The 19,867-nt window shown below is 38.6% G+C and overlaps 5 protein-coding genes and 1 long non-coding RNA gene across 6 annotated transcripts; 2 read left to right on the top strand and 4 right to left on the bottom strand.

Moving 5' to 3' along the window:
* Positions 1-433: 433 nt before the first annotated feature.
* On the bottom strand, positions 434-2,008 carry LOC125215276 (uncharacterized). The gene has a single exon (XM_048116651.2). The coding sequence runs from the start codon at positions 1,933-1,935 to the stop codon at positions 805-807; it is 1,131 nt and encodes a 376-aa protein (XP_047972608.2). The 5' UTR covers positions 1,936-2,008; the 3' UTR covers positions 434-804.
* Positions 2,009-3,943: 1,935 nt separating this feature from the next.
* Positions 3,944-5,651, bottom strand: LOC148932944 (uncharacterized). The gene has a single exon (XM_089063613.1). The coding sequence runs from the start codon at positions 5,624-5,626 to the stop codon at positions 4,466-4,468; it is 1,161 nt and encodes a 386-aa protein (XP_088919739.1). The 5' UTR covers positions 5,627-5,651; the 3' UTR covers positions 3,944-4,465.
* A 1,906-nt stretch (positions 5,652-7,557) lies between these two features.
* LOC125204846 (transcription termination factor MTEF18, mitochondrial-like) lies at positions 7,558-9,336 on the bottom strand. Its single transcript, XM_089066120.1, has one exon. It carries the CDS (start codon positions 9,131-9,133, stop codon positions 7,955-7,957), a length of 1,179 nt encoding a protein of 392 aa, XP_088922246.1. The 5' UTR covers positions 9,134-9,336; the 3' UTR covers positions 7,558-7,954.
* Positions 9,337-9,383: 47 nt separating this feature from the next.
* Positions 9,384-13,097, top strand: LOC148932942 (uncharacterized). The gene is made up of 3 exons (XR_016135983.1): positions 9,384-9,677; positions 9,775-9,859; positions 12,572-13,097. It is a non-coding gene; the product is annotated as an uncharacterized LOC148932942 (long non-coding RNA).
* On the top strand, positions 10,830-12,543 carry LOC148932943 (uncharacterized). Its single transcript, XM_089066121.1, has 2 exons — positions 10,830-11,066; positions 11,984-12,543. The coding sequence occupies exons 1-2, from the start codon at positions 10,964-10,966 to the stop codon at positions 12,535-12,537; spliced, it is 657 nt and encodes a 218-aa protein (XP_088922247.1). The 5' UTR covers positions 10,830-10,963; the 3' UTR covers positions 12,538-12,543.
* A 2,316-nt stretch (positions 13,098-15,413) lies between the features above and the next one.
* Positions 15,414-18,086, bottom strand: LOC125206263 (uncharacterized). The gene is made up of 4 exons (XM_089065293.1): positions 18,023-18,086; positions 17,570-17,922; positions 17,309-17,480; positions 15,414-15,787 (listed from the first exon to the last, which is right to left on the bottom strand). The coding sequence occupies exons 1-4, from the start codon at positions 18,084-18,086 to the stop codon at positions 15,414-15,416; spliced, it is 963 nt and encodes a 320-aa protein (XP_088921419.1).
* Between the last annotated feature and the right edge of the window lie 1,781 nt (positions 18,087-19,867).

Below are 19,867 nucleotides of genomic sequence, written 5' to 3'. Positions count from 1 at the left end.
CAAACGGTGATGAAAGTAAATTTGGGTCTCTTCCATTGCTCAAATGTATCCAATTGATTAATGGTTGTCCTACTACGATGCTCGATTTCATTTTAGATAATTCTCATTACATGTTCTTGCTCCGGATCTTGCTCGATTTGGTTTTTGATTGCTCCGATAAACTAGCTCTACTTGGAATTAACGTTTTACAGAATCATGCTATGATTAATTAATACTAATTCATTAATTTAGAGCAAACTTAATCCACAGATACATATTGATAAGAAGAACACATTCCATAAAAATCTTATCTTACCACTAGCTTCACTATTACACATGTTTTCTACATTTCGAATGAACTATCTTGCTATATTTTATCTGTAAATATCAAATAGCCAAATAAGCAATATGTTTCACATCACTAAGATATTCTAAATATGGACTAATAAATACCTTGAAAAATTCAGCATCTTGATAGGCAAAGTGCCTTAAGAGTAGGCCAGTGTTCAATCTAGGACAATGTCAAGGTAAAACGCAACTACAAAACTAGATATCACTTTCCTAGTGGAGAAGAAATTGTGTGAAATTCTAGCACCCAGAAACAAAAGCTACAACACTTGCTATGACTTCTATCACCACCTTCACCATGAAATCAAATCTCATATCCTTGTGTCTCAAAACTACCAGAAACAAAATCTCATCAAAGTGTATGGATCATTGGTTCCAATCATCCAAGATACACATCAATTAGGCATATACATATACATAAAAATACCATCTTGAATCCCTACCAAAATGATTAGTCAGTAAGGCACTTGATCCTAATCAAGGTTTCATCTCACCTTTGGGGGAGTAAACATCACCAAGATGATCTAAATATGGACTAACAAATCTCTCACAAAACTCAGCATCTGATGATGAGTAAAGTGTCTGAAGACTAGGCCAGTTTTCAATCAAGTTTTTCCTTTCAAGAACTCCCAAGATCCTCACCCGCACCTCATACCTCCTCTCGACGCTGTAACTGAGTGCTCCAGGGGAACGAACAATGTCCGAGATATCATACTTGCCAGTACCAATCAGAACCCGCGTCACCTTACTCAACTTCTCCGCGGATGTAAGAAACACCAAAGGGTCCTTCCCGAATATGGTTAACACATCAACATCCGTAAACCCCACATCCCGGAAAGCTTGCAGCCTCTTCTCCCACCCCCCACTGCTTGTCGTCCCCGCGATAGCCACAATGCCATAGATGAAAGTCTTGGAAGACACACTCAACCCCATTTCTTTCGCCTTCTCAAACGACTCCCTTATCACCTCCGGCTTTCGAAGGAAAGCATACCCGTATCCGCCATTGAAGACGACGCGAATCCTGTCAACGGACACACCGTTTCCCTTCAAGAATTCGAGATTCGGAACAAGGGTTTTCCCCAAATTGGCGCTTAAAACCCTAGTGCAATTCCTCACAGCTCTCACAAGTCCATCACTGGATCCCATCAATTCCTTGATAATTGACAATGAGGGAATGATCTGATTCTTCAAGCTCGGCCCCAGAATCGAGGGGCGGTTCGAGACGATCCTTGCGATGTCGGGTGGGGAAAAGCCCTGGTCTTGGAGGGTTGTGATTTTGGGTTTAATGTTGCGGTCGAGGCTCCAGCAGAGGGCGCGAGGCCGCCATTTGATGACTCTGTGGAGCTGGGGAGTTGAGAATCCGGTTGATTTGAGGAATTGGAGCATCGAATCGACGGTTTCTGGGTGCTTGAGGTCGCCCAATTCGGAGACGATTTGGGAAGCGAATTCGCGGGGGAGATGGTGTTTGTGAACCAAAATGTCGTAAACGGTGGGATTGATCCGAGTGGAGAAGAAATGGAGCGAGAGAGGAAGAGAAACAGGGGATTTGCGTAAATCGACATTGTTGGAAGTGAAAAAGGTGAGATTTTTGCGAATGAATGCTGACATTATTGAAGAAAATGAGGAATTGAAGAAGTGAATTTCAATTAGGTTGAAGATTGGGGGAAAATGGAGTTCAATTTTTCTCCTTATGTTTTCGACCAAAAGGAGTAAAGAAATAAATTTTGTGTTTATATTTAATCATCCAAATGTTTTATCCTCCATAAACAAAATAAACTTTTGTCATTTTGATTTGTCCCAAAATTAATCCAATTTTATTTTTAGTAATTTAGTCCACTTTTCTTTTTAACTTTTAAACTTGATCAAATGTCAAACTATAGAATATAAAGATTTATTTTAAACTTGATCAAATGTCAAACTATAGAATATAAAGAGGTGATTGGTAGTATGATGAAATGAAATATGAATAGGTTTCAATTTTCATATTCATTCAAATTTTGGAATAATTAGACCATAGAATATTTTCATCACCGAAACAATAATCCAACAGTTTCATAAAACAAAAGGTGAGCCTTTAGATTCTTTTTCTCGTTTAACAACTCACTGTCTCATTCAAAATGATCATCTTTCGTTTTTTGTTTGTCCCAGTCAAGATTACCACTTTTCAATTTTGAAAATAACCTCACCTGTCCAATCTTCGCATTAAAATATTCAATTAACATTTTCCTCTCTACTTCATTCCACCTAACAATACTTCCTAAAATTTCGTGCCACTCAAGAATGTGGCCATCTTGAGTTGGACGTAGAGAGTAGTTTTTAAATTGAACAAGACTTTGTAGAATTAGTGTAAATTTGAAAATGGTGTACATTGTAGAACATGAAAAAGTTTCAACAAGAATGCTTTCCTTTCAAACAAATAAAAGTCTGGATCATTTTCATTGATTCTCAATCTCAATATTGTTGAGAAAATAAAGTAATCTCAACGTAAATTCTTCTAGGAACAACAATCTTGTAAGTATAAATAGCTTAAACACAACATGGATTTTCAGAAGAAACACAACAAAATATGTGAGGCAATAATAGCTGAAATTGATAAGATTAGTAGTTAGAATTACTACCACTACTGCACACCAGTTCTTCCGGATTCATCCTTTTCTGCTCGTAACAACCATCTTCGTGTGATCCGTTCTTCACCAATCTCATCACAATAAGGCCTAATGAATCTCTCAACAAATTTACCATCTGTGAGTTTTAGAACAAGTGAAAGACATGGCCACTTCTCAATCAGATTGCTACTTTCCAGAAGTCTCAGAATCTGCATCCGCGGCTCAATCCTCTTCTCAGCACCGAGCCCGAGTGCTGCTGGAAATGCGACAATACTGGATACATTGTACTTCCCAGCAGCAAGCAGAAGCTCTATTTTACTCTTCAATTTCTGTCCAGATGCTGTAAACACTCCTTAAATAAATCAAAATTCAAGCTTTATAACAATCAAAATTCAAGCTTTATTGACTAAAATGGATCAAATTTAAGTCTTAAAATGCTCATCTAGTTAGATAATCAACTGAGTTGTCGAAAATCGACGTGTTTGAATTAAATTAACTGTTACTTGACCTTTAAAATTTATGACTCGTTTAAGTAGAAGTTATGCACTCGAATCTTGATGGAGTCTTCCACAACTCAAGTTTTTCGGATTTGGATCCAGTTAACACTCAATCTATTATTATATTATTAAAATATTAATTTATTTTATTATAAAATAATTATTTGTGTGTGTATATTTTAGCACAGCAGGGGATCCCTGCCCTTTCAGTTTTTCCGCTGTAAAATAACCATATCGAAAAAAGTACATTTGCAAAACTTCAAGAATCAGTGAAGCAAGGATCGTGTCAAGATTAGTTCGCAACAGAGAGCATAAGCTAGAACGAATGCGGACAACTGAGAAGAGCAAAGGGAAACAAGCATGCCAATGTTAGAAAACCCGAATCGAGGAGTCCCAGAATTCGCATCGTGAACCCCAAATCCAGGAGGACTTTCCGATTGACTTCCATGATCCCTTCCTTCGCTCGTGTGAGCAAAAACGTTGATGGCATAAAAAATAGAGCAAGATTAGAGATTAGTATTACTAACAGGAACCAATTCAAAAAGAAACAGGGAGCATTACTAACATATGAGAAATAAATGTTTCATATTCTAATAGAATATGTTTGGCAAGATTGATTGAATAATATGCTGAGCACAAGGAAGAATTACTACTGCTACAACTACATATCAGTTCTTCAAGCATCAGTTCTTATAGATTCATCAGTTCTAAACCCTAACATAGATCTTTGTGTGATGAGTTCTTCGTCAATCTCATCGTAATAAGGCCTAACGAATTTTTCCATAAATTCATCATCTCTAGGTTTGAGAACTGCTGAAAGACATGGCCACTTTTCAATCAGATTCCTACTTGACCAAGAAAACTCTAGGTAACACGTAGAGTAAGTGAAGGATGCGCTCAATTGGTATGCTACACCTCTTCAAGATTTCCACATTCGGTGTTAAGGTTTTCACCATACCGGTTAATCCAAATGAACCAAAGGGTAGAATTACTACTACTACTACTACAGCATACCAGTTTTTTAAGCATCAGTTCTTATAATTTATCTCTTACTGCTCGTAACACACATCTTTGTGTGATGAGTTCTTCGCCAATCTCATCATAGTAAGGCCTAACGAATTTTTTAATAAATTCAGCATCGCTAGGTCTGAGAACTGCTGCAAGACATGGCCACTCTTTAATCAGATTCCTACTTTCCAGAAGTTTCAAAATCTGTATCCGCGGCTCAATCCTCTTCTCGACACTGAACCCGAGTGCTGATGGAGATGCGGCAATACTGGATACACTGTACTTCCCGGTAGCATGCAGAAGCTCTACTTTGTTCTTCAATTTGTTTCCAGATGCTGAAAAAACATGAGGCTGCATCCTAAACATTTTGAATATCTCATCATCAGAAAATCCCAAATCGCGAAGAGTTTCTAACTTGACTTCCCACATCCCTTGGCTCGTACAGCTAAAAACACTGATAGCAAAGATAAAAATAATTGAAGTGCGGGGGACCCCAATCTCTATGGCCTTGTCTACAGATTTCCTCATAATATCCGGCTTGATCAAGAAACCTCTCGCGTGAGCGTAGACTAAGCGAAGGATGTGCTCCATTGGCATCCCGAAGCTCTTCAAGATTTCAACATTTGGGATTAAGGTTTTCTCCAAATCGGATACAACAAACCAGGGGCATCTCTTCAAAAGTCTGGCCACATCATCATTGGATCCCACCAAGCCCTTGAGCATCAATAAATTGGGAATTATCTTGTTCGCCATACTTGAATGTAAAATCTTCTGATTACTGGAAATCATCTTGGCAATCTCCTCGGATGAAAGCCCCAAATCTTGTAACACCTTCAATCTGGATTTAATACCCTCAATAGTAAACCCTAGAATCCGAGGATCATATATCACTAATTTCTGCAGCTGAGCAGTCGTAAAGCTATTCTCTCTGAGGAATGATAGAACTGAATCAACTCTTTGGGGGTCTCTAAATTTAGGTAAACGCGACGAAGCTAGCGAGGCCAATTCAGGGGGAAATTGGTGTTTATTGACCAACACATCGCAGATTTCAGGGATGGGGATTAACATTCTTTTGATCCTCCGAGTGGAAAAGAAGTGGATTGAGGGAGAGGAATGAACATTGGAGTTGCAGAGAAATGAAGTAGGGTTCGACAATAATGAGAGATTCCTACGCAAAATTGCAATCATAGTGAACAATCAACAGTACTTGCCTGCAAAATTCGAAGAGATTCACTGCCCGAGCTTCTTAATGGAGGATTTCTCAAGCACCGTCGCCATGGAAGAAGTGACGCAGCTCAGCTCAGCACAGCTTCACTCTTTCCCCTCTCTCTCTTTATCTCTCACAGGGTAACTTCATAAAGTAACTAAATAAGCCTAATTTAGAATTATAAAAAGAGTAAAGGAAAAAAACTATTCTATAATTCTGGTCCTAAATTTTATTTTTCGAACTTTTTGATATTGTATATTTTAAATTGGATCACAATTGATCCTTCATTAACAATTCTGTTAATTTTATAATGGTTAACTATTATAATAACAATTTTGACCAACTTAAACAATTTTTAATTATTTAATAATCAAAATTGATTTTTTAAATAAAATCATAAATTGTTTATGTTAAATACATGAAATGAATCTAAGATTCATTCACTTTCAAAATCGCAGCTCATCATCTTCCTCGATGAAAAAAACAAAGAACCCTAGCCGCTCAACTTCGTAATGCTGGAGGGGTTGTCCTGCAGCAGAGGTTCCGCGACCAGGTCCGGCGAGAGTGGTGGCCGACGTAACTTTCGATTCCGGTACGAGTCTTGCAATTGTAAGAAATTTGGGCGACAAGAAAGGGTTAGTCAAGTACAAGGCTTCGTCGAGAACTACTTTAATCCCTCGTCCAGGAATGGGATTCGCCGGCGATCGAAGGGGGGGGGGGGGGATGGAGTGTGAGGCGACGATTCGTTTATGGCCAAGTGTTAGGGAATTTGTTTTAATTTCATTTTGTTATTTTAATTTCATTTGTTTTTAGTATATTTATTATTAATATATTTGTTTTGTTTTATTAGGAGTAATAAATTAGAATAATAATTAATGATATAATTAGTGAGTTAAAAATCATAAATTAAGAGCTTTAATCGGTCAAAATTGGGTTAAACCCGTTGACCGTTATAAAATTAACGGAATTGTTAACGGATGACCAATTGTGATCCGATATGAAATGTACAGGACCAAAAAATTCAAAAGATAAAATTTAAGACCAAAATCGTAAAATGAGCATATGATAAGAACCAGTTTTGGTCTTTACTCTTATAAAAACATAATTTAACATTTGATATTTTTATTTATTAGCTTAACAATTACTTACTCTTTTTCAAAATGTTAACTTTGATTTTTTTTATAGATTCGTTCTATTTTGCAAAGTGAACACTCCTTAAATAAATCAAAATTTAAGCTTTACAATATTCGATCTGATTCAAGAATTGTTTAAAGTAAACGCTCCTAAAATATAGTATCAAATTTAAGTTTTAAAAAGACTCATCTAGTTAAATACTCTCTCTTTCCTACAATAATTGTCACTCTTACTATAGGCACGGATTTAAAGAAATATAAGGAAAAATTGGTTGGAAAAATTAGTAGAATATGGACCCACTTTTTTATATTGGTTTTATAATAAAATGTTAGTAAATTGAGTTAATAAAATGTGAGACCTACTTACCATTTAAAATAAAATGAAGTATGACAATTATTATGGGACAGGCCGAAATGAAAAAGAGTAACAATTATTGTGGGACGGTGGGAGTAATCAACTGAGCTGCCAAAAAATCGACATGTTTGAATTAAATTAACTGTTAATCTTTAAAATTATGACTCGTATCAGTAGAAGTTATGACTCGAATCTTGATGGAGTCTTCCACAACATAAGTTTTTCCACTGTAAAAAGACCATATCGACAAAAGTAGTAATTTGCAGAACTTCAAGAATCAGGAAGGCAAGGATCGTGTCAATTCACAACAGAGAGCATAAGCTAGAACAAAGGCTCACAACTGAGAAGAGCACAGGGAAACAAGTATGCCAATGTTAGAAAACCAGAATCCAGGAGGACTTTCCGATTGACTTCCAAAAACAGATCAAGATTAGAGATTAGTATTACTAACAGGAACCAATTCAGAAAGAAGAATGGGAGACAGGGCATTACTAACATATGAGAAAACATGTTTCATATTTCAATAGAATATGTTTGGCAAGATTGATTGAATAATATGTTGAGCACGAGGAAGAATTACTACTACCACTACAGCATACCAGTTCTTCAAGCATCAGTTCTTATGGATTCATCTCTTCATTGATTCTCAATCTCAATATTGTTGAGAAAGTAAAGTAATCTCAACGTAAATTCTTCTAGGAACAACAATCTTGTAAGTATAAATAGCTTAAACACAACATGGATTTTCAGCAGAAACACAACAAAATATGTGAGGCAATAATAGCTGAAATTGATAAGATTAGTAGTTAGAATTACTACCACTACTGCACACCAGTTCTTCCGGATTCATCCTTTTCTGCTCGTAACAACCATCTTCGTGTGATCCGTTCTTCACCAATCTCATCACAATAAGGCCTAATGAATCTCTCAACAAATTTACCATCTGTGAGTTTTAGAACAAGTGAAAGACATGGCCACTTCTCAATCAGATTGCTACTTTCCAGAAGTCTCAGAATCTGCATCCGCGGCTCAATCCTCTTCTCAGTACTGAGCCCGAGTGCTGCTGGAAATGCGACAATACTGGATATATTGTACCTCCCAGTAGCAAGCAGAAGCTCTATTTTGTTCTTCAGTATGTGTCCAGATGCTGTAAAAACTTGAGGTTGCTTCCTAAACATTGTGACTATACCTTCATCAGAAAATCCCAAATCACGGAAAATTCGCAACTTGACTTCCCACATCCCTTTGCTTGTATGATTAAAAACACCAACAGCATAAATAAAAGCAACTGAAGTGAGAGACACCCCAATTTCAACGGCCTTTTCAACAGATTTCATCATAGTATCCGACTTAACCAAGAAAGTTCTCGGGCGAATGTAGAGCAAGTGAAGGATGCGCTCCATTGGTATGCTACACCTCTTCAAGATTTCCACATTTGGCATTAATGTTTTCTCCAAATCGAATAAAAACAACGAGGGGCATCTCGTCACAAGTCTGGCCACATCATCATTGGATCCCACCAAGCCCTGGAGCATCGATAAATGGGGAATGATCTTGTTCGCCATACTTGAATATAAAATCACCTGATTAGTGGAAATCATCTTGGCAATGTCCTCGGAGGAAAGCCCCAAATCTAGGAACACCTTGAATCTGGATTTAATATCCTCAATAGTAAACCCTAGAACCCGAGGATTATATACGACAAGTTTCTGCAGCTGAGCAGTCGTAAAGCTATTCTCTTTGAGGAATGATAGAACTGAATCAGCTCTTTGGGGATCTCGAAATTTAGGTAAACGCGACGAAGCTAGCGAAGCCAATTCAGGAGAAAATTGGTGTTTATTGACCAAAACATCGCAGATTTCAGGGATGGGGATTAACATTCTTTTGATCCTCCGAGTGGAAAAGAAGTGTCTTGAGGGAGAGGAATGAACTTTGGAGTTGCAGAGAAATGAATTAGGGTTCGACAATAACGAGAGATTCCTACGCACAATTGCAATCATAGTGAACAATCAATTAGTACTTGCCTGCAAAATTCCAAGTGATTGATTTCATTGCCCGAGCTTCTTAATGGATGGTTTCTCTTTCTCTAGCACCGTCGCCATGGAAGAAGTGACGAAGCTCAGCTCAGCTTCACTCTCTCCCCTCTCTTTCTCGATCGCAGAATTATAAGGAGTCGTTTGGTTTTTATGTTAACTCCAGTTTTAGTTTATTATCACACTTTAACAAACTTTATCCTACTGTTTGGTATCCATGTTTGATAAGCCATGGCCCGGTGTTGGCCCGCGAGGCCCGCACTATTCATATTCATAACCCAGACAGCAATCACGTTTTTCTGGCCCCGTTTACAGTCATGCATCGAACGGTGTGTCCGATAAACACTCTTTTCCATTTTGACCCTTTTTGCTTTGCATAATTTGAAAATTGAAAACAAAAACTCTCTCCATTGCTTCTAACTCCTCCTGTTCGTTCCCACCAAGTTCTTCAAATAATTTGACGCCGGAGTTTGAACATCAACTGAAATCTTCATCGATCTTTGCGAGAACGGTAAACCCATTATTGTGACATTTTTCCTTCCGCGAAATTATTTCGATTTGTATGATTGCATCGATAAATCGTTTCTGACTATTGCATCCAAATATAGGAGTGTCTCCTCACGGATCGGGGTTATATCCAACAATCGGAGTCCATCGTCCTTAAAACCAGATTCTTTTCCCTAAAATCAGACAGTTAGTCCTTTACTATCGAATGCGCTTGATTTTTTTGGTCTTTTTTCGATGCCCTAGGTTTTTCTGATTACAGATTGAAACAAATTAATACTTGTTTATGTTTATAATTTGATGTCTGCCGAAATTGAGAACATGTATGTGCATCTTAGATCTATGTGAGGCAGAAAACATATTTGTCTGTAATTGATTATTTGTGAAAAGTTTTTATTATGCTTTGTGGTTCGTATAAAGCCCCTATTTTTGGAGTTTTTTTTTTTTTCTATTGTAGCTTGTAGTTGTGAATGCAAGTTAGAACATAATTGCTGATTTTGGACATTTCATTGCTAGTTGTAAGTCAATCGTTAGTGATGGCCCGTATTGTTCGTGTACCCCATGCCGTTAAACTGATGGTGGAAGATATACTTTTTTTGTTGCATATACAACAAAAGATCATTCTGTATTTATACTTGAAAAGAAGAAGGCGTTTTACGCGTCGTGCAACAGTTCAGTTAGTTAGGTATTCACTAATTGATCGAATCCCTCCATAAATGAGGCATATGAATAGGCTCACCTCAGTTAGTGATGTCGACTGTTTTGTGAACCTCCGTATGGATAGGAATTCATTCGGACGGTTGTGTATTCTTTTAAGAGACCGTGGTGGTCTCCGGAATGGTCGATTTGTTTTGCTAGAGGAGCAAGTAGCAATATTCCTAAATATTTTAGCACATCATAAGAAAATTAGACCTTCTGGATTTGCATTTCGACGCTCGGGTGAAACTGTTTCGCACTATGTACATCTTGTACTTAAAGCGGTTCTCAGGTTGCATACTATTCTACTGCCTCGTCCTGATCCGGTAACAAACAATTGTGTTGACCCGCTTCGGAAACACTTTAAGGTAATCAACATTGAAATTTTGATTTGTTTGAGTGCATTAGTTGGAGTTTAGTCATAGTAATAAATAGTTTTGTATTGCTTTTACGGAGTTGCATCCACTATCATAGGGTTGTGTTGGCGCTTTGGATGGCACATACATAAATGTCCTCGTCAGGAACGTAGATAAGCCACGATATCGCACGCGAAAGGGCCAAATAGCGACCAATACTCTTGTTGCATGTGACCGCAACATGAATTTCTTGTATTTCTTACCCGGATGGGATGGATTGGCGGGTGATGCTCGAGTGCTTAGGGACGCTGTCACTAGAGAAGGGGGTCTGCGAGTAAAGAAAGGTTGAACAACAGTATACTTTGATAAATTATTCCTTTTTGACTTCAGTTTAATGCTTTCCCCTAGGGGTGGCAAAATGGGTAGCGGGTAATGGGTAATTCCCATCTCGACCTGCTACCCACTGGGTATTGGGTACCCGCTACCCGATGATAACGGGAAACCGGGCGGGATCGGGTAGTGTGTTTTAGAATTACCCGTTAGTCCCGATAGTACCCGTTATTATTAGTATTAGCCATATTCCATCTTTTAATACTCCATCCATTCCATATTAATAGAGGTGTTTCAAATAGTTAAAGTGGATGAAAAAAAAGTAAATAGTTAAATAATAATAGCCATATACGCACTCATTCTGAAAAATTAAAAATAAATATTTAGAAAGGGGAAAAAATAAAGTAAGAGAAATAATAATGTAGATAGGAATATTTATATTATTATATTTTCAAAATGAGTGAAGAAAATGAAATGTCTTTATTAAGGCGGAGTAGTGGAAGTACTTTGTAGTATAATCTAAGTTCTTTTAATAAATTTTCATATTCCAACGAACATACAATTGAAAACTCACCGGAACTAGTTATAGAGTGTCCCTTCACTTTTATTCCCAATCTATTCAACGTTTATCATCGATATTAATAAAGTAAATTAGGAACCATTGACGGTTATTATGGTTTTCAAATTTTTTATTAGGATTTCGGGTCGGGTACGGGTACCCGCAATGTCGGGTACGGAATACCCGACACGGGTATCGGGTAATCCCAGTATGTAGCGGGGCGGGTATTGGGACAACAAATTTTGCTAAAATGGGGTACGGGTACCCGACTTGTCGGGTGCGGGTACCCACGGGTAACCCGTTTCACCACCCCTACTTTCCCCTTAAATTACATTAGCTAAGCACCTACATCATATACTTGCATTTTTTTAGGAACTTATTACCTATGTGATAATGGATACGCAAAGGCTGAAGGATTGCTCACTCCTTACAAAAACGTGCGATATCACTTGAAAGAATGGGGAGTCGGCACCCAGCGTCCTCAAAATGCACGAGAGTTGTTTAATCTAAGGCACACTGGACCTCGTAACATTATTGAACGGGCTTTTGCGGTGCTAAAGATGCGATGGAGCATCTTACGGAGTGCTACTTTCTATCCGATTAAGATCCAAATCCGGTTAATCAAAGCATGCTTCCTCCTACACAATTTCATACGTGGTGAGATGCACAATGACCCAATTGAGCAACACGTTGTCGGTGCTACACAAGAACTGGAAGACGAGGAGGTTCATGGTGACCTAGCTTTTGTAGATCAAGTAGAGGCGTCTACGGAATGGAATCAAATGCGTGATGACTTGGCTAACTCCATGTGGAGTAATGTGCATTTTTTTTTGGCTTGTTCATTTTCTATTTACATTTATTGTGTTGACATTGTTATCAGAATAGATTCTGTTTTACAAGTATTACTTATTCGATGTCCACTCTAACTCCAGTTTATATGTGTTGTGTTCTTTTTTGTAGCAAGCCAATGTCGACGGTAACTGAAGAATTTGACATGATACCCGAGTGTCCTTGCGGCAGAGGCAGGATGAAGTTGCTTTGTGCTGGGAAAGAGGCTACATATGCCAGTCGATACTTCTACAAATGCCCAGCCTATGAAAACCATTCTGGGTCTTTCTTGTGGTGCGATAACTACCATAATCGGACTGGGGATGGCAAGCTACCGGCTTATGTGCAGAGTCAATCGTATCTCCCTAAGAAACAACTGTGTTCCAGTGACGAATTTAAGAAAAAAAAGTATCCAACACCGGATGTGATTGTGGAGTCTCTGGCTGCTGTCGTACTGAAGCTCGGGTTACCCTATTGTTGGTTGTCATGGGTGTGGTCTTATTGATGCTCGGATTTGTGCTAGGGAAGATGGTCTAATTTGTTAGAATGCAAAATGTGTGACAAAAACACTTTGTTATTATGTAGTTTGTCAACTACTTCTTTATGACTTTGTTATGACATTTGTAGAATCAGCTAGTTGCAATGTTGTTTTTAACTATATTGTTGGTATTATATGAATATTATGATGGGGTATTCAGGTCGATGCAAGCTACAGTAAGTATCATAAATTTTTGAGTTGTCAAATGAAGATGATTTAGGTAATTAAATATGAGGAAGTTGGTGTAGCATTGACTTGTATCTTCTTTTGAGGAATAGCTAGATTGGCTTGAATGAATTATCTTATGTCTTACATAGTGTGGATTTGACATGAATCTACCTCTGCATTCGGCGCAACTTCATTAAATGAGGGGTAAGTATATGTCAAGGACTAAAGTAGATGTACTCATAAATGAGTAATATAATTTCCTATATATATTTTCCTCCTTGGTGTTGCAACATACAGACATCCTTATTCTCTCTTTCCATTTCTCCATCGTAATCTCTGGCAATGGAAGCACCACCTCAAAGCTCGTTTCTGTTCCAAGAAAAATGGAGTCATGACATTGACACCATCATTCTCGGTACTTTGGTTCGCCTAAAGAAGGAGTATGAATGTGATGGGACCGTGTTCCCCAGCCACTTCATTTTCGAGACCCAATCCATGGTGGAGTATCACTTCGGCTTGACGATCGAATGGTTCGAGCTAGTGGATCGCCTTCACTTCTTGGAACGGCGCTATAGGACATTCAAAGAGCTTCTTGGCCTTGCAGGTACCTACTGGAATCAGCCGAGCAACGAGATCATCGTATCGCAAAACACCTGGGCAAACCACCTCCCGGTATGTATAAATTGCAGTTGAATATGCGTTTCCCTTTCATGAAATTAAAAATTGATATACTAGCTTGTCATCCATGTAGAGAAACCATCTTCTCGGTTCCTATCACACAAACGGTGACCCCGCATACAATGAGTTATGTAAGTTGTTTGCGCCGAATGACGCTGAACAACAAATGGGGGGAACGTTGGTTGTCTTGTCGGACACCGTTCAGTCACAAGGGGGTCAAGGTGATGCACCTCACAACATTGCAGAACCGGATGAGCCGGGCGAGGTCAACAGCTTCAACAAATTTTCTCTTGCACGACGCAAGCTGATGTTCGACGAAGGAGGACTGCAAGACCTTGAGTCAACAAACAAGAATGCCACGGGACGTGTATTGCCTCAAGAAACCCCACCACGGAGTCCATCGGTCGCCTATTCGCGTGGATCTTCCAAGCCAGTGACTTGGTTTAGGATGCCGCGGAAGCCCGATTTTTAATGAGTGCGCGAATGTGTTTCTGAATGCAATATCACAAATCTTTGTATTGATTTGTGTTTCCAATGTCGGATGGTTTTTAGGTAGTTTTATAATATCCTTTCGTAGTGTTTGTGGGTGTTGTAATATGTCACTGATATTGATTAGCAATATCAGTTTTATTTGAACTAATGCATATGTTATGTAGTTGTTATCTCTGTGTTCCATCAAGTTAAGATTTGGTTTTTATGTTATGCAAATCTCTGGTGCTTTGATATTTTGTTTTCCTAGTCATTTTGTGTTTTTAAATTAAATCTAATAGAATTCCCATATTTGTATATGATTTATTTGATCATTGTTTTTACTTAGTAATGCACTACTATATTGTCCACGCCGATGGTTAAATTAGAACTATTTAATAATTTATTCAAAACTAATTTTACTTGTATAATATTACTACTTTGTTGAATATTAAGTTTTTGTAAATAAGATTTTATAACTTACATTATTTTAACTAATATCTATATATTTTTATTTGAAATCATAAGTGGAGCTTATTGATTGCAATAATTTCAATTTTGGTCATTTCCATAATTTTGAAACTCAATATAACACTTCAATTTTATTACATACTGGAGTACTAGTTAAATCACAAATTTTCATTAAATTTTGGTCATTTCCATAAATTTGAAGATTTAAGTATATCCATTCAGGTAGCATTGCATCGACTTAGCTCTTTTAGTTCTTTGCACTTTTGTGTCGTTACTAAGAACTCTGAATTTTCTTCTCAATCAGTGCACAAACGTAGCAACTCAAACAACAATGGAATAATTAAAAAGGTACCATACGACATTTCAGTTCATATATGGTTGAAATAGAGGATTACATGCCAAAACAAAGGTCAGATGCCACCAAGCAACGTCAAAACACCAGTACTTAGTTACATAACAGTGGCATAGTAGATAATATACAATATAAACTAGCTAAATAAGTCCAAAAGAGCATAGTTTTTGATAACCAAAATAAGCCGGCACATGTCAGTTCAACCCACCCGCATGCCAAGGCATCTAGTTAAGAGGTTCCTTCTCCATGAGGCGCCTCACATATCCGGGCTTCGATGCGTCGGGTAGGCCTGTGAAGATCTACAGCCTCGAGTTCTCCTTGCCAATGATGTCACAGAGATCATAACGCTGATTCTCTGTGAGCTCTGGGATGTTCCCCAAATGACGGAAGATCTCTTTCCTATCTTGCCCGAGGTCCATCTCGTAACCAATACGGGCAGTCAGTTTATCCAAACGAGCATTGGTTTCAGCATGGAGATTGCCTAGCAGGTTGAGCAGCCCAGAATCATCGTCAGAGGTCTTGCGTTTGCGCTGTATCTTTTTGGGAGCAGGAGCAGGAGTGTTTGCAGCCACATTCTGTCCACCACTCTGGGCGCTGTTGTCATCAGGAACATCGTTTGTGTAGGTGGGTTGGACTTGATCAGACCCCATAAAATCTTCAAAGCTTGGATAGTGACAGCCAGGTTTTTCCTATCTGAATTTGGAGTGTATCCAACTGATCAGGAAGAGATTCCCGACCCAGCTGAGTCGTTGGTACGATAACCGGGACCTGGCTTCAAACAAGTTTCCTCAACCCACTTCTACTGATTAGTATAATGGAGGTAAGGGTCGAATCCCACGAGGATGGACACGTTTTGATAACTGCGGTGACTTTCCTGGGTGTTTTGGTTAGCTACCACGCTTGGGTTGAGATTTTACCTAGACACGAAATAAAGGTGCCACTCTACTGACTAGTAGGCGTAGAAATAACAGGCATGTGGTGGTGTTCGTGAAAGTAGGGGACAAGGTGTCTCAGAGACATATGAAAGTAGATAGTTACTAAAAGAGGAAAATTAGACAACAAGGTATATCTGATGGCTGGGTGGTTCTCTGGTCTGGCAGTACATCTGAAAAGTAGGGAACAAAAGCAAAAGTAACTTAAAAGTAAAGTGGTTCAAACTAAAGTTGATTTTGACGTTTTCTTCTTCACCAAGTATTAACAGAATTCAGATAAACACAAACACCATGACTGAACTTCAGATTCACAAATTCAAACTTAAGATCCATTGATTTAAATGCTCAAACTTAAATTAAATAGTGAAACTGCAACTTTACTTCTACTGACTGACATGCAAGGTGGTAATCACGGTGCGGAAAAGAAACTCATGCACGAAAACTTGACTAAACATAGCTACAACTTTGAATCAACAACTCCAGATAAGAAAGCACTCAGAAATTAAAAGCAATCAATAGATCTAACTTTCCTAGGTAGAATGAAGCAAACTCGAACCAAAGTGACATGCGAAATAGGAACTTCATAATGTAAATGTTGGAAAATAACAAAGTACTTCAAAAGAGCAACAACGATGAGTGTTTGCAAATAACTAACGATGAAAACAAGTAAACTTTAAACTAAGAAAGCGATTAACATTGTTTGTGCCACTCCGGGCGATGATACTACTACACTGCTACGATAACTGGCTGGAACGGCGGACTGATGACTTCTCCGGCAAACTCTTGAACGTCAAGTGACCATGGCTGTGGCGAGGAACGAGAGGTAAGATAATGCTGAAGGAACTGATCTTCTAGAGAGAATTCTACTAAGTGTGTTGAGAACCGAGAACTTCTAACCGAACTCTAAGGAACCAACTCTAAAGGGGCGTTGATGGAACTCTTTCTCTCTCTCCAGGTGGCTTCTTTTATAGGGAGGCTTGCCCTTACTTTTAGGGTAGACTTCTCCTGCGTTTTGACCTTTTTGCCCTTGTCAATGATCATCCCAGCTATCCTCCTTCTCCATCTCGAGCCTTTTCTCTGGCATGCATCCTAGTCAGTATCGCACCCTTCTGGCGCCCTTTTCACTTGCGTCACCTGAATCGTCTCCTACTGACTTGAATCCTTTAATCCTGCACACTTAAGCAACTGTTTTGCAGATAATACATGCATTTCACGACATACTGACCAGTAACCAAGGCTTAGAATACGACTTATCAGATAGTAATCGCCACTCTCACCAATAGATGCAACAGGATCATCCGTGGAATCGTTAGTCACTGCTTCACCAATACCTTCAGAAGTCCCACCAGTGGCCCGGTCTTTCCCAAAGATTATTTTCCAATCATCCCAGTAAGGCCAAGCTTTGTGTCGCATGGTGCGGGCATTGCTATCTTGCTATGAGGAGAAAAATGAGCACACGTATGCACAAGTTAAGGCATGGCAAAAATATGTAATTGGGAGCGGACAAGAAAGCTAACACATACCTTCACGATTTGGTCCCATTGGTCATCCGAGCAATCAATTTTGAAATCATTGTGTAGGTTGAAACCAGCACCACTTCGGTCGAGGATTTTTGAAAGCGAGTAGTAGTTCTTTTTCCAGCTAGTTAGCTTAGATTGAACATGTGGATCTGCCTTCAAATCAGTAGTTGGGAACTCAGTCTTCATCCAATCCTCTATCTTGCATGCGTATCCACCTCGAAAGCCATTGTCCGACTTCCATCCTCTAGCAACCATATCCTTCAGACAGGAGAGTAGCACAACCTCTTCACGAACAGACCAAGATCTACGCGGGCGGTCGCACCGACGGAAGCTTGACCGGCGATATTGGCTACGGCCTACAACAGACATTCAACAAAGAGTCAACCAAAAATTGATAATATTCATTGTTCCATGTTCAAAAGTTATGTGAAGAACGAAATACTCAAAAAACCAAACCTTGAGTGCCTTGGCTGCCACCGGCGGCACCGGCGCTAGGTGCATATGTCCGAGCCTCAGACATCACTTTGAACAACCAAAAAATATAGGCAAATGTTACATACATGCCCAGCGTATATGTAGACAACAAATAAACAGATAGAGTATAACATATGACATCAATTTAGAATAAAATCAACACCATCAAACAACAAAGATAAATACCCATCTAATTTTCTATATCATCAGGTAAGAACTACAACAAGATAAATCTCATACGCATTTTATACCCACTTTCCCAACAAATAAAAGAAACACAGCAAGATACCATCAAACGCATTTTGAGTGTAAATCAACACGAGAATCTAGCATTTAAGGGACTATTCAGACACGCAACTTCGCCACAAACACAAACTCATAATCAAATACTCGTCAAATACGATCACCGATAGTGGATGTTGTAAAATTACCTGGACTGAAATTGAGGTATTATAAGAATGATTGTGGACTAGGTCAGGCAACGCCGTTGTGAAGAAGGCAGCGCTCAAGTGAATGAAAAAAAAGTGCGGGAATGGAAATAAGAAAGAGGCGCGGCGCATATATTCAGATGTGCAAATCGAAATTAACAAGCAACCCTAGGGGTAGAATAGTCACCACATGTTAACTATCTCTATTAAACAAAAAAACCAAACACAAGTGTAAGATGGGCCTACAAATTCAACATTGCAACCAAACATCAATTTTGAATACGAATCTTGACCTCTGCCCATCTAGAAGCCCGAACATGGGCTACACCAAACATAAAAACCAAACGACTCCTAAAATTATAATTTAATATTTGATGTTTTTTTTATTTATGTTGGAAATAAATCAAGAATATTGGAAATAAATCAAGGAGATACGCAAGATTAGAGAATTGATTAATTGTAATTATTCTTTTCCTGATTTGCAGTTAGGGTAAATCTTACCATATGTAATTAACCCTAAGCCTATTTAGGCGTGTAGTCTCCTTCACAATTAAACAAGTTGAATGAATATATGATCCCAAAATTTAACATGGCTTCAGAGCAGGATAATTACAGACTCATAAAATAATTCATCATAGCCCAAATATACCTTGTCCCGACCAGAAGGCGACGGACAACCCAGACCTGCAGGATGTCAGGAGAGGAAAAAGACGTTACGTCGGACCCGTATCTGATCTATAACTTGGAGGACAGAGTCAGCCGGATTGTCCAAGGGGACACGGATCTGGAAACCTACTGGAGGACCTTGCATGTGATGGGGTTTGGTGCCCCTTGCACAGCGGAAGACTTGTACAAAACAAATAAATCAGATACGGATCTATTTGACTGATTATGCGATTAATCAATTCACATGTTAAACAGATAATTGCATGCTAGAACGCAAATAATTCATGCTCTAAGAAAGTAAATCCTAAAACATGAATTCTACGGTTTAGGGTTACCGATTTGATTCTCCAAAGAATCGTCGATTGCTCGCGCCTTCTCCACGTGATGATCTTCAATACTAGACCACGGATCTTCTCTCTGGTTCCCGAACTGTATCTCGATATCAGGGTGGGCTGATCTTATCAAAATACTAGGACTCGAATAAAGAAGACAGAAGAAATCCTTTTAGAAAAGGGAGTGGAATTCGAAATTCTCCTCAGCTGAAGAGTTCGAAATTTTCGAAAAATTTGAGAATGAAAATTGTGTTAATTCTGTCTCCTTTATTCTCCTATTTATATTAAGTTCCTTTTGGGCCCAGACAGGGATCTATGGAAGGTTTTGGATATGGGCTCGCCCAATTAGCTTTTTACTAATTAAATTGAACCCACAATTTAATACAAGCTTATATTGGAAT

Source organism: Salvia hispanica, chromosome 2 (genome assembly GCF_029641045.1).
Source record: "Salvia hispanica isolate PSC_SH4W2 chromosome 2, Shi_PSC_v1, whole genome shotgun sequence".
NCBI lineage: Eukaryota > Viridiplantae > Streptophyta > Magnoliopsida > Lamiales > Lamiaceae > Salvia > Salvia hispanica.
This window is presented reverse-complemented; position numbering and strand designations above follow the sequence as displayed.

Bases quoted from the DNA above. Each gene is read 5' to 3' on its own strand.
- LOC125215276 (XM_048116651.2), bottom strand. From the start codon at position 1,935: ATGTCAGCATTCATTCGCAAAAATCTCACCTTTTTCACTTCCAACAAT.
- LOC148932944 (XM_089063613.1), bottom strand. From the start codon at position 5,626: ATGATTGCAATTTTGCGTAGGAATCTCTCATTATTGTCGAACCCTACT.
- LOC125204846 (XM_089066120.1), bottom strand. From the start codon at position 9,133: ATGATTGCAATTGTGCGTAGGAATCTCTCGTTATTGTCGAACCCTAAT.
- LOC148932943 (XM_089066121.1), top strand. From the start codon at position 10,964: ATGAATTTCTTGTATTTCTTACCCGGATGGGATGGATTGGCGGGTGAT. The intron at 11,067-11,983 runs GTTGAACAACAG...GCATTTTTTTAG, and splicing joins GGGTCTGCGAGTAAAGAAAG to GAACTTATTACCTATGTGAT.
- LOC125206263 (XM_089065293.1), bottom strand. From the start codon at position 18,086: ATGTCTGAGGCTCGGACATATGCACCTAGCGCCGGTGCCGCCGGTGGC. The intron at 17,923-18,022 runs GTTTGGTTTTTT...TGTCTGTTGTAG, and splicing joins TGGCAGCCAAGGCACTCAAG to GCCGTAGCCAATATCGCCGG. The intron at 15,788-17,308 runs ACTATCTGATAA...AACCTGGCTGTC, and splicing joins TATTGGTGAGAGTGGCGATT to ACTATCCAAGCTTTGAAGAT.